Source organism: Myotis nattereri (assembly GCF_964212035.1).
Source record: "Myotis nattereri genome assembly, chromosome: 6".
Taxonomy (NCBI): Eukaryota; Metazoa; Chordata; class Mammalia; order Chiroptera; family Vespertilionidae; genus Myotis; species Myotis nattereri.
The window spans coordinates 59,612,645-59,626,356 of record NC_138081.1 but is presented as its reverse complement, the minus strand read 5'-3'; the positions used below and the strand labels follow the sequence as shown (position 1 = coordinate 59,626,356).

The following is a 13,712-nucleotide window of genomic DNA, read 5'->3' as shown; positions in this document are numbered from 1 at the left end:
TCTGTTGCAAAAAACTACTCTGGCAGGCTCCCCTGCCTTCCTGCAGGCCATCGCCTGCTCTACATAGAAACCATGTATTATAGATATTCTTATTCACTGCCACTCATTTTCCAATTTTAAAAAATATTAGTGAAGTTGACAAGGTAGTAGGTCTTAGAAAGATAGTAAGTCAAAAACAAAATTGATAAAAATAGCGCCTAGGTATCTCTAACCTTGTATCTTTAACTCTGATGTTTGGGACCCCAGGTGCTGACTAAGCAGCACAGTGTGAGTGTGGTTTCCTGGCTGTGTGTGATCTGAGCGTGCTCTTAAGAGCATGGATTCGCAGGAGCCAGCTCTGCCATTGCCTCGCTGCATGATGCCGGCAGCTTTTTAACCCCTCTGAGACTCAGTTTCCCTATCCACAGAGGTGGGCTAATTAAAGAACTTCGATTGTGAGTTCCAAATGAGTTAATACTTGCCTGGTACGAAGCTTGTGCCTGTAAATATTCGTTATTATTTATGGAGGGAAAATATGCTTCCACTGTTACATTTTTTTAGTCTACCCCCTCCTCCAGTTCTGTGTAAGATTAAGGTATTCAGCATAATGACTTGACTTACGCATATATTGTGAAATGATTACCACGTTAAATTTTGTTAACATCTATCATCTGATATTGATACAAAGAAAAAAATACGTGATGAGAACTCAGGATTAACTCTCCTAACAACTGTTTTATATATGTCATACAGCAGTGTTAACTATAGTCATCATATTGGACATTGCATCCTTGATACTTCTTATTTTATAACAGAAGTTTGTACCTTTGTCCACATTTATCCAATTCCCTCTTTCCCCCTCCCTCCCCACCTCCCTGCCTTTGGGAACCACACATCTGATCTCTTTTCTATGAATGTTTGTGTGGGGGTTTTTTTTAGGTTTCACATATAAGTGAGACCATACAGTGTTTGTCTTTCTCTGCTGACTCATTTCACTTAGCATAATGCACTCAAGGTCTATCCACGTTGTCACAAATGGCAGAATTTCCTCCCTTTTGTGGCTGAGTAATATTCCACTGTACACACGTATTGATCACATTTTCTTTATCCATTCGATCCATCAGTGGACACTTAGGTCATTTCTATATCTTGGCTCTTGTAGGTAATATCTCTTCAACATCTTTGGATCTAGTCCCAGAAGTGGAATTGCTGCATCTCTCAGATACAAGTTAAAGTATAACATGTCTCATGGTAAATTTTGTATCTGACTTTCTCGGGCCATTTACCTTTTTCTGCAGGCTTTTGTGGAGGCTCAGAACAAGATCACTGTGCCGTTCCTTGAGCAGTGCCCCATCCGAGGTTTATACAAGGAGAGGATGACTGAGCTGTATGACTATCCCAAGTATAGTTGCCACTTCAAGAAAGGAAAGCGGTACGTGACGTTGCTTTCACTTAATTTCATTTCACTTTTCTAATTGAATGCGTTCTTAAATGTTAAAACAAGTTCTGAATAACTTACCAGTTTATCAAATTAATCCATTATAAAATGGATTCATTTCTATGCTTAAATATGAGAATATCTTTTGGTCTATTGTCCAGATTCTTCAAGTAAGGATTAAGAAATTTAGTAGATGTCCCTATAATTAAAAATAAATTTAAAAAAAACCAACAACGAGCATAATCAAACACACACAAAAAAAGAAAAACAAAGAAAGAAATTTAGTATAGATATGTCCTACGACGAAATCTAGAGTGTAAAAAACTATTGTTTTCTTATGGCTAGTAATTGGTGAGATTGCATGATTCATAAATAACAATGGAGACTTGTTTGCCTCTAAAATTTAATTATCTTTGGTTTATACTACTTGAAAAGATTTTATTATATGCATTTCTTCTATGCAAAAATGAAAATTGTCCAGGAAGTAGAACCTAATAATTTGCTTCCCTTGTTTTCTTACACTCACTCAAACATATTCTCTAGTTAGGTTTTTAAGCCTCATTGGAAGTATCATCAATAATTTACTATCCCTTTTCCCCCCAAGGATCAGCAAAGTGGATCTGCATGCCAAGCCCTGCCCACCACCTGCTTTTATAAAGGAGGTTTAAATGGCACGCAGCCATGCCCATTCATTTATATATTGTCTGTGGCGACTTCTGTACAAACTCACAGTTGTGTAGTAGCAGCGGAGATGTGTGGCCACAAAGCCTGAAATATTTTCAGTCTTGCCCGTTTCAGAAAAGGTTTGCCGACCCCTAACCAGCTGCCTTTTATTAGCAAATAAAAGTCTTTGTCTATGTTTAGTTAAGGTGCAGGATTTGAATATTTAAAGCAATTCAGGTAAACTCTAGGTACGGGGAGATGGTGGGACCTATAACCTAGTCCCCATGTCCCATTTGCTGCTGTACCTGTGTGTGTGTGTGTGTGTGTGTGTGTGTGTGTTTTGCTTATGTGCATTTGGTTTTACTCCACAAATAGAAAACTCCACAGCTAAATAAAGACTGTCTCTGTTCCGCAGGTATTTCTATTTTTACAATACAGGTTTGCAGAACCAGCGAGTATTATATGTACAGGATTCCTTAGAGGGTGAAGCCAGAGTGTTCCTAGACCCCAACGTACTCTCCGATGATGGCACCGTGGCGCTACGAGGTGAGTGCTCCACAGCCAGGCCCCCGGGAGTCCCAGGCCCCCACGCCAAGCTCTGTGTTGGAGCAGTCACCTCACCTCGGAAATACCAGACAGAGCGTGGACCCATTGCAGAACAGATGCACACGCAATGTCAGGAGAGCTATTTTTGCACAGTATGTTTAGAACACGTGAGTAATCACGTGTCCTTCTGATGGCATGAAGCAGATCTGGAGAATACTTGTCACTGGCCTCAAATTAGCGCCTAGGGCTTCTGAGACCCTGAAGTATCTTCTTCATTTCCCATAATATCCCTGAGAACTATCTGTGATTAGAAACACAATCCTCTTCTGTAAGACATTTAAGTTATACAAAGAATGTTTCAACTATAAATATAAAATAGGAAGGACTATTTGCAAGATCCCTTTTCTTGGGTGCGGTGGGGGGAACTGATTAAGAGTTTTAAAATTTAGATAATTGTTAGTATGTTAGAATTAAAAGTAAAAACATACCAGCTTGTAAAAATTGGACAACTTGGTACCCTGACCTCTAAAGGTGCAAGTTTAAAAACTGAGTAAGTTTAGCCTACAGTTGCTATATGTCTCCTAAATAATCCTGTCCCAAAGATAACCTCCTCCACAGGCCATAGCGATTACCCCCGGTTTGTGCCATAAACACTAGTCCTAGGGTCAGGAAATTTGTGGTTCTATGGTTTAATAACTATATCCTCTGAGAACCACATCTTGGTAGCATTCAAGATGTTTTTAGTGCAGTTGGCTCATCTTCTGTTTTATTAAGAAAGCACAGGTGTAGGTTCAGTCCTACAGAATTGAGCAGTTGGAACACTGAAGTCCTATAATCAGTTAGGTGGGAATTAAACAGATCTGTGCAAGAACCCTTAGAATAAAAATAAAAATGCCCTTGACCAAAATTGCCCTTACAATAAAAATAAAGGCATTCAGTCATTTAGTGGTTCCCTCTCTCCAAATGGGCTGTGAATGTAAATGATGATTCTTTACTAACTGGTATTGAAAGTAATAAGATGCCAGCCAGCTTAATAAGAGTATTCTTCCATGAATTGGAACTTGGAGTTAAATGAACTTATTAATATACTTGTTCTGTGCAATAATGTACCCTGTGTAGGATTCATTTAGTTTTAGCAAAGGTCTATCTTGCAACTCATCCAGAAAGACTTCATTATAACAGAGTCTCACTTCTCACTTTGATAATTCATCCTAGTAACTTTTTTATGGAATTGTTGCCATCTTCATGTCCGGATGGATGAAAAGGAAAATTCAACATGGGACCTGGATTGGGTGTTTGACAGTGGTATTATAGGGAAATTACAGTATGGGAGGTAAACATTCAGATTCTTTTGATAGTATATACATTTTTTAAAAAGTGTATTTTTATTGATTTCAGAGAGGAAGGGAGAGGGAGAGAGAGATAGAAACATCAAAGATGAGAATCACTGATCATCTGTCTTCTGCACCGTCCGTCCACCCCCCCCCCCCCCCCCCGGGATCAAGCCTGCAACCTGGGCATGTGCCCTTGACCAGAATCGAACCCAGGACCCTTCAGTCTGCAGGTAGACGCTCTATCCACTGAGCCAAACCAGCTACAGCTAGTATATATATTTTTAAAATACATATTTGAACCCTGGCTGGTTTGGCTCTGTGGATAAAGTGCCAGCCTGCTGACTGAAGGTTTATGGGTTCAGTTTTGGTCAAGGGCATGCACCTCAGGTGCAGGCTCCTGTGTGAGGCAACAATTGATGTGCCTCTCTCACATCGATGTTTCTCTCTGTCTCTCCCCTCTCCTCCACTCTCTCTAGAAATCAATGGAAAAACTACGTTGGGTGAGGATTAACAAAAATAAAATTAATGTAATTTGAAATCCAAATTTTTATTTGGAATTTTTCTGAAAATTTTCTAATTCTGTATAGCTAATTCAAACACTACAATGTTATATAGAGTGGAAAGTGAATATTTTCTCCCCATCATCTTCTAGATTCTTTTCTGCAATTACATACTTATGAGCCTGGATATTTTAAAGGAATTGTAAGTGATTAATAAGTAGGCTTTTTGAAGTTTTAGACATATTTCCCATTAATAGAGGTCTCATGTAAAAATAGTAGAAAACCTCTGAAAATAGTTGGGTTTCTTAGAATAATTTCCACAAGCCCTCCCCCCCCCCCCCCTCCCCCAGGTAAAGTTCAGCAAACATCCTAAGAGGAAATTCCTGGTGTTGGTGTCTGGTACCAAATGCTGTACCATAATGATAATTCACAATGATGAAAGCTGCTATATTTGTCAGGAAACATTCCATAGTGATGACAATGATCTATCTCTCTTGTCCCTAAAGAATTGGACAGCAGAGTAGTCCATAGATGGTGTTGCTTTTCTTCCTTTTCCACGGCCACTTTTGGTATGTGGACCGCGTGAGATCCTTCATTGCAAACCCTCAGGCCTTATTTGCCTGGGCTGGTGGTGTTCGGATGGTATGGGCGATAATCGAGTGCCAGTGATGCTCAGAAAACGGGGTTGTAAAGAATGAACTCAGATAGTTTGGAATCCATCCCCAAAATTACCTAATGACTCCAATTTAGTTCTGTTTCATGGTGTGTGTCCTAATTCAATCATTACTCCAAAGGCAGTTTCCTTGTTCCTTACTTGTTCCCTTTGCAGTGGTTCTCAACCTTCTGGCCCTTTAAATATAGTTCCTCATATTGTGACCCAACCATAAAATTATTTTCGTTGCTACTTCATCACTGTAATGTTGCTACTGTTATGAGTGTAATGTAAATATCTGATATGCAGGATGGTCTTAGGCGACCCCTGTGAAAGGGTCGTTTGACCGCCAAAGGGGTTGCGACCCACAGGTTGAGAACCGCTCCTTTAGAGTGTAAATAAAATGTGCTGAAAATCCAAGATGAGCTCTGCTTTTAACTGATAGAAATTAAAAAATGGAAACAACTTAGTGGGCTTAGAATCCAACACTTCATGTTAGAGATGAAGAAATGAAGACTTGCTTAAGGTCATAAGGCAAATGCCTGTAAGACATGGGCTTGGCCCTCAGAGTTCCTCACTACCACAGTCTGCCTCCGTGTATGACAGAGTGTTGTGGAGCAGTGAAGGGCAGTGAGCAGGGCCAGGCACTGTGTCCCCATCACTGTTTGATTGCTCCTATGTTCCACAGGCTATGCATTCAGTGAAGACGGTGAATATTTTGCCTATGGTCTGAGTGCCAGTGGCTCCGACTGGGTGACAATCAAGTTTATGAAAGTCGATGGTGCTAAAGAGCTTCCAGATGTGCTCGAAAGAGTCAAGTTCAGCTGTATGGCCTGGACCCATGATGGGAAGGGAATGTTCTACAACTCTTACCCCCAACAAGATGGAAAAAGTGATGGTACGTTAAGACTTAGGTGAAAGCACCTTTTTTTATTAAATAGAAGTGTGACTCCCATAACTTTAAAAGAAAAACTAATCCCTGACCGTTTGGTCTAGAGCAAGCATGTCTAACTTGTGGCCCACAGCGAATATTTTTGGGACCCAGCCAATAAACAGTATGTAAGAAATGTTGTAATAAAAATTCCGTAACTTAATTTTTACAATATCCTGTTATACATAATCTATCTATATATATAAAAGGCTAAGTGACCGACCGTCCGACCCACTGACTGACCAGCGGGTACATATGATGTGCACTGGCAGTTTAAAAATAAACATTGACTCACCCTTGTGTGATTCATGTAAAGCTCTCACTGGCACCAATCCCATGTGTGTTTCGATCTGTCATTGTCAAGCGTGAATTTAGTTGTTTTAGTTGACATTCAACGTGAACCACATCGCGATTTATTCATCAACCGTCCAATCGGCCAGTACATATGATGCGCAATGGCAATTTAAAAATAAACATTGACTCGCACATGTGTGATACATATAAAGTTCTCACTGGTACCAATCTCACACATGTTTTAATTTTATAATGCTATATTATATATACTATTGACGTAATTTTTTGTAGTAACGTAATTACCGCATGAATCATTCTTCTAATTAATTTCCTTTCAATGTGCATGAATTCGTGCACCAAGCCTCTAGTATGTGTGTGGTGTGTGTGTGTGTGTGTGTGTGTGTCTGTGTGTATATATATGTGTGTGTGTATATATATATACACACACACATATATATGCCTAAGTGACCGAACGACCAGTCAACCAGTCGCTATGACATGCACTGACCACCAGGGGGCAGATGCTCAACACAGGAGCTGTCCCCTGGTGGTCAGTGTGCTCCCACAGCCAGTCGGCCAACCTCCCACAACCCCGGCTCCTGCCCCAGCCAGCTGGCCTGATAGCCCCCATCAGGGTGGCCAACCTCCTGCAGCCCCTCCCCCTGGCTGATCAGCCCCAATGGCTGGCCAGAGTGAGGGACCCCACTCATGCACGAATTCGTGCACTGGGCCTCTAGTTATTAATAATGAACTACAACGTTCGCTAATGACAGATTACTATAATCGTGTTGCATTCATTTCCCTTATGCGCTTTACGTGCAGGCGCACCATTTCTCTCCACTAATACTAGCAGCAAATATTTTAGCAACCGATTGCCACATTATTAGTCTTGGACTGACTTGTTTGGTGTGTACAACAGGAAATATTTCGCTTTCGAAGAACAAGAACAATAGGTTTATTTGCATTACACCTATTAATTTGTGCAGTTATTCAGTGCCTAGTAAGTTAATGTTCAAGAAAAAATATTAATTTTTATTAAAATGTTCTATTTATGTTAATGATTACTCATTTATTTCAGCCCTTTGTGTTCAGCATGTCTATCGAAATAAACCTATATTTCTATGAAAATGGAAGTTTTTTTTTGCGGCCCACATGAACTTAAACCGTGTTTATTTGGCCTGTGTTAGCCTTTGAGTTTAACATGCTTGGTCTAGAGCAGCCGTGGGCAAACTACGGCCCGCGGGCCGGATCCAGCCTGTTTGAAATGAATAAAACTAAAAAAAAAAAGACCGTACCCTTTTATGTAATGATGTTTACTTTGAATTTATATTAGTTCACACAAACACTCCATTCATTCTTTTGTTCCGGCCCTCCGGTCCAGTTTAAGAACCCATTGTGGCCCTCAAGTCAAAAAGTTTGCCCACCCCTGGAATAGAGCCAGGATTCCTCAAAGAACGTTGTACCACGTAACTTTGTTGTATAAGAGATCACCCCGAACCTCAGTGGTTTAGAATAACGACCATTTATTTCGCTTGAGTCTATGGGTTGTCCAGGCAGTTCTTCTGGGCTTAGCTGAGTTCATCATGTGTCTGTCTGTGGTCAGCTGCAGGTCAGTTGGCTTGACTCTTTTACATGTCTGAGGCCTCGGCTCTGCTCCATGTGGTCTCTCATCCTCTAGCAGGCTAATTTGCATGGCAGCTCAGCAGGATTCCAAGAGGGAGAGCTGAAAGGCACAACTTCTTAGATGCCTGGGCTTGCTACTGTCATACTGTCACTTCCCTGCATTCTGTTTACCATCCCCTATTCAAGGGGATACTGGGAACTGTGAAAAATTGAGGCCACTATTGCAATCAGTCTTTCACAAATGTGTTCTATGTCCCAGGGGGTTCATGGAGAAGATGGATTTTTTTCGTAAAACCAACTTATTTAATGATGTTGAGTGATTATAAAATTTTTCTGCTGCAATCATCATTGATCTTTTCCCCGGGTCAGAAGTTACAGTCTCCTGTTGGCTGCATTTGTCTTAACACTTTTCTTCTTGTTAACTTCCCATACACACCTATTCTTCTCCTCTTCAGTTTCACAAAGATCCTGTTGTGTTCAGTGGTCCCTCTTTCTTTCCCCCTTCACTCCTCATCTTCCCAGACAGGAAGGGTCCTGTGCCTTATACCTTGCTGGTACAGGCTGTCGGCATCAGCGTCTTTATGCCACTCCATATTCCACTCGAGGTATAGCGTTCTCATGTTTCTTGGCTGGTCTTGACGGGTGGGTTTTACGGTCCCTTTGTTAGAGATGTGGAGCTGGGATGCAGAGTCTCGGGTACCTTTTTCAGAGCCTGGGCCTGGCAAGTGCTTGTTGTCCCGTTATCACAGAGGTCCTCAAACTTTTTAAACAGGGGGCCAGTTCACTGTCCCTCAGACATTCCACACATGCGCACTGTGGGCCCGGGACGAGTCGGCTGCTAAGCAGGACAGGCAGCGGCGGCAAAAACACCCGGCGGGCCGCATGTGGCCCGTGGGCCGTAGTTTGAGGACCCCTGCCTTTTCATGACCTGCTGTATCTTTAGTTATACTCTCCTTTCTGTCTACCGCCTCCCCCTCCCTGTTGAATTGGGAATAAGGCTTAACACTTTTCATTTCTTTTGGCTATGTTTACCGTCTGCTGCCTTTGATTATACTACTCATTACCTTTCTCTGAATTCACCAGGGATCTACAAGAGGAGCTAAGAGGTTTTTAAATCAAGAATGTTGGCTAAAGAAAGACCTCTGTGTCTGTATTGAGAGTGCCAGTGGGCTAGAAATTGTTGGCTATTTCCAAGTTCTGGGAGATCAAAAGAGCATGTAACTGGCCATTTCTTGTTAGAGAACAATGTTATGAAGTTAACTTGTGAAAAACATGAAAATTTTCAGTTACCCTCCACTTTCAGTGGCAACCATAGTAATTGCGATTGAACTAAGAAAGCCAGTCCCTCCCAGCTGTCAGTTGCTGGCCTCTTGTCCAGAGAACCTCAGCAGCCACTTAGGGTGAGTGCTGGAGCCCGTGCAGAAACGCTGAGTGGTTCTGACGGCGCACTTCTTACCGGTGTTCCCAGAAAGCCCTGGGAAAGTCACCAAGTGCTCTGAGGTGGTGGTGTTTTGTGTTTTTTTTCATTAAATTTGCTGGGGTGATGTTGGGTAATAGGATCCTAGAGATTTCAAGTGTACACTTCTATGACATAAGATCTGAATATTACACTGTGTGTCGTGGTATTATCTTTTCCTTCATTGTTCCGAAAGCTTGGTACATTTTCAGAATAAAATAAAAATAGTTCAGTCTTAAAACAGCCTCAAAGAATCAGCAGATATGTTGTGAATTACTTCCAGATGATACTCAACTGATTCTTAACTTTTTTTTTTTAATAGTTCGCTTTTAGAGCCGTTTTAGGTTCACAGCAAAATTGAGCACAAAGTACAGAGATTTCCCATACATCCCCTGCCCCCACACAGGCATCGCCTCCCCCATTATCAGCATCTCCACCACAGTGGTACAGTTGATGAGCCTACATGGACACATCATAATCACCCCAGAGCAATTATTTACATTAGACTTCAGGTTATGGTGTTACATTCCAGGGGTTCACACAAATGCGTAACGATATGTATCCACCATTGTGGTATTATACCAGGGTAGTTTCACTTGCCTGATAATCCTCTGTTCCACCTCTTCATCCTCCCTCCCTCCTAACCCCTGGCAACCACTGATCTTACCATCTCTGTAGTTTTGCCTTTTCCAGAATGCCTTTAGTTGACATCGACTATCTACCCTTTTCAGATTGGCTTCTTTCACTTAGTCATATGCATTTAAAATTGCTCCATGTCTTTTCATGGCTTGATAGTTTATTTCTTTTTAGTGCTTAATAATATTCTATTGTCTAGATGTAGCACGGTTTATTTATGCACTCACCTAAAACATCTTGGTTGCTTCCAAGTTTTGGCAATTATGAATAAAGCAGTTATAAACATTTGTGTGCAGGTTTTTGCATCAACATAAATAAGTTTTCAACTCCTTTGGGTAAATACCAAGGAGTGTGATTATTGCATCATGTGGTAGAGGTATGTTTAGGTTTGGAAGAAACTGCCGAACTGTCTTGCAAAGTGGCTGTGCCATCTTGCATTCCCACCAGCAATGAATGAGAGTTCCTATTGCTCCACATCCTCATCAGCATTTGGTGTCATCCATGCTCTGGATTGTGGCCATTCTGATAATGATATCTCGGTTTTATTTGCGTTTTCTTGATGACCTATGATGTGGAACATCTTTGCATATGCTTATTTGCCATCTCTTACTGTCTGTTAAGGTCTTTGGCCCATTTTTTTAATCAGGTGGTTTTTCCCCTCATTGTTGAGTTTTAGTAATTCTCTGTGTATTTGGGATGACAGTCCTTTATCAGATATGTTTTTTGCAAATATTTTCTCCCACTTTGTGGCTTGTCTTTTCATGTCTTTGACAGTACCTTTCACAGAGCAGATGGCTCTAATTCAGGGGTGGGCAAACGTTTTGACTCGAGGGCCACAATGGGTTCTTAAACTGGACTCAGAAGGAGGAGCTGCGGCCGTGTTTCCCGACGTTGCCATGTTAACACTGCTGCTGGTGAAGGAGCAGAGGGGAGAGCAAGAGAACCCTCCGCTCTTTCGGCTCCGCGGGCCGGATAGAACAGCCGAACGGGCCGAATCCGGCCCGCGGGCCGTAGTTTGCCCACGGCTGCTTTGAATGAAGGTCAGCTTCTCAGTTCTTTCTTTCATGAATTGTGCCTTTGGTGTTGTATCCAGAAAGTCACCACCAAACCCACGGTCACCTAGGTTTCTCCTGTGTTGTTGTCTAGGATATTTATAGTTTTGCACGTAGAGTTAGGGCTGTGGTCCATTTTGAGTCCATGTTTGTGAAGTGTGTCCGGTCTGTGTGTAGATTGTTTTACATGTGGATATCCACTGTTTGTTGAAAAAATTATCTTTTCTCTATTGTATAACTGTTGCTCTTTTAGCAAAGATCAGTTGACTGTATTATGTGGGTCTGGTTCTGGGCTGTCTACTCTATTCCATTGATCTGTTTGTTTTTGCCAATGGCACCAATGTCTTGATTACTTACAGTAAGTCTTGAAGTCAGATAATGTCAGTCCTCCAATATTGTGTTGGCTGTTGTTTTGTTTTGTTTTGTTTTTGCTTCTCCACATAAACTTTAGAATCAGTTTGTCAATATCCACAAAATAACTTGCTGGGATTTTGACTGGGATTGGATCTAATCTGAAGGTCAAGTTGAGAAGAACTGACAATATTGAGTCTTCCTGACCACAAACATGAAGTATCTCCCCATTTATTTAGCTCTTCTTTGATTTCTTTCATCAAAGTTTTCATAGTTTTCCTCCTCTAGATCTCATACATATTTTGTTAGATTTATACCTAGGTGTTCCTTTTGGGGGTACTAATGTAAGTGGTATTGTGTTTAGTTTGAAATTCCGTTTGCTCATTGCTGGTATATAGAAAAACGATTAACTTTTATGTAATAACCTCATATTCTACAACCAGATACGTGACTTGGATTCTAGCATAGTACAGAGTGGGTGGAATAGGTTCTCTTAAAATTGCACACTGCGTTTCAGTCTACACTGTTAACTCTTCCAGGCACAGAGACGTCCAGCAACCTCCACCAGAAGCTCTGCTACCATGTCTTGGGGACTGATCAGTCAGAAGATATTTTGTGTGCTGAGTTTCCTGATGAGCCCAAATGGATGGGTGGAGCTGAGGTATTGTACTGTTGTGAAATTTTACCCAAAAAGACCATGTCCCATGGATTGTATATGTAAATATCTTTGTTTCATGATGACCTTTATGAGTGGTAGAAGTCCTTTGAGGGACTAGTCTTTTTGTTAAAAAAATTGGCATTCAAAATTATTCTTAATAATGAAGTTGATGATAAACCTTTTAACAACATAAAAATCTTAATACTAAAAGTTATTCATGCTTATGGTAAAAAATGTATAAGTACAGAATAACGTAAAGTGAAACATGAACATTGTGAAACTCGGAATCCTCCTTAGAGGTGAGGAGAGTATCCATTTTCCTTTCATATGCAAATGAGAATGTAGAGAGTGTGTGTTTTCCTGTTTTACACAGTTGTGCTCTTTGTGTAGATGGTTTACTAGTTTTTACACTAAAATATGTATTCTTTAGATATCTTCCTGTTTTATTTTTTTAATATGTTTTTATTGACTTCAGAGAGAGAGATAGAAACATCAGTGATGAGAGAGAATCATTGATCGGCTGCCTCCTGCACACTCTCTACTGGGGATTGAGCCTGAAACCCGGGCATGTGCCCTGACCAGGAATCAAACCGGGACCTCCTTGTGCATGGTATCAGCGCTCAACCTCTGAGCCACGCCAGCTGGGCGATTCCTTCCCATCTTATAGATAGATAGTTCATACATTCCTTAGGGATCTTGATAATAACCAACCTCTATTGAAGTGATACATATTTGAAGTTACTGGCCTAGATTTTATTCTGTATCTTGATAATCAATTGAAAAAGCTTAGAGTAAGAATTTACTGTTGTGAATTGACTTCTGGGGACTAAGAAATATTTTTTTAAAGAAAGAAAAACAGGCCTGGCTAGGTGGGTCAGTTGGTTGTGGTATCGTCCTGTATCCCAAAAGGTTTTGGTTCGATTTCTGGTCAGGGCACATACCCAGGTTGCGGGTTCAATGCCCTTGTAGGGCACATATGGGAGGCAATTGATTGATGTTTCTCTTTCACATTGACGTTTCTCTGTCTCTCTTTCTCTAAAATCAATAAACATATCCTCAGGTAAGGATTTTTTAAGAAAGAAAGAAAAACATTCTGAATGTTTTACTATAAGTAGACTATCATTCCATTTTTAAGTGGGAATGAGGAATCCACTAGAAACACTTTAGCTTATTGAGCCGTTTAGCTCTTCTCTGAGAAATGATTAAAAATTTGGTAAGAAAAGGACATTTTAAATTTGAACTTCTGCTCATGGTTCTGGTTCATTGGGGCAAAGAGTAGGAACCCATGGTATTTTAGTTCATGTGGGTTGATATACCTTATTCCAAATTTTCCCTTTATTTCTTTATTTTGTTTCTCTAGACTAAGGCTTGTCACACTTTTGCCCTTAGGCCAAATCTGACCTGCTGCTAGTTTTCGTAAATAAATTTTTGTTGGAACAGCACATCTCTTTGTTTATGTAGTGTCTGTGACTACAGTCAACCTCCAGCACCAGAGTTCAGTAGTTGCCACAGAAGGCCACAAGGCCCACAAAGGTTTACAGAAAAACTTTGCCAGACTTTAATACACTGTGTTAAAAATGAATCTATAGGACTTATATT

The 13,712-nt window shown here is 40.8% G+C and overlaps 1 protein-coding gene across 1 annotated transcript in view; it reads left to right on the top strand.

Moving 5' to 3' along the window:
* PREP (prolyl endopeptidase) overlaps positions 1-13,712 on the top strand; it is a 110,220-nt gene that overhangs the window by 21,287 nt on the left and 75,221 nt on the right. Inside the window, exons 3-6 of the mRNA XM_081094882.1 lie at positions 1,278-1,411; positions 2,496-2,626; positions 5,801-6,010; positions 11,995-12,116. Of these exons, the coding sequence (XP_080951008.1) occupies positions 1,278-1,411; positions 2,496-2,626; positions 5,801-6,010; positions 11,995-12,116 (597 nt within the window). The remainder of the gene's footprint in view (positions 1-1,277; positions 1,412-2,495; positions 2,627-5,800; positions 6,011-11,994; positions 12,117-13,712) is intronic.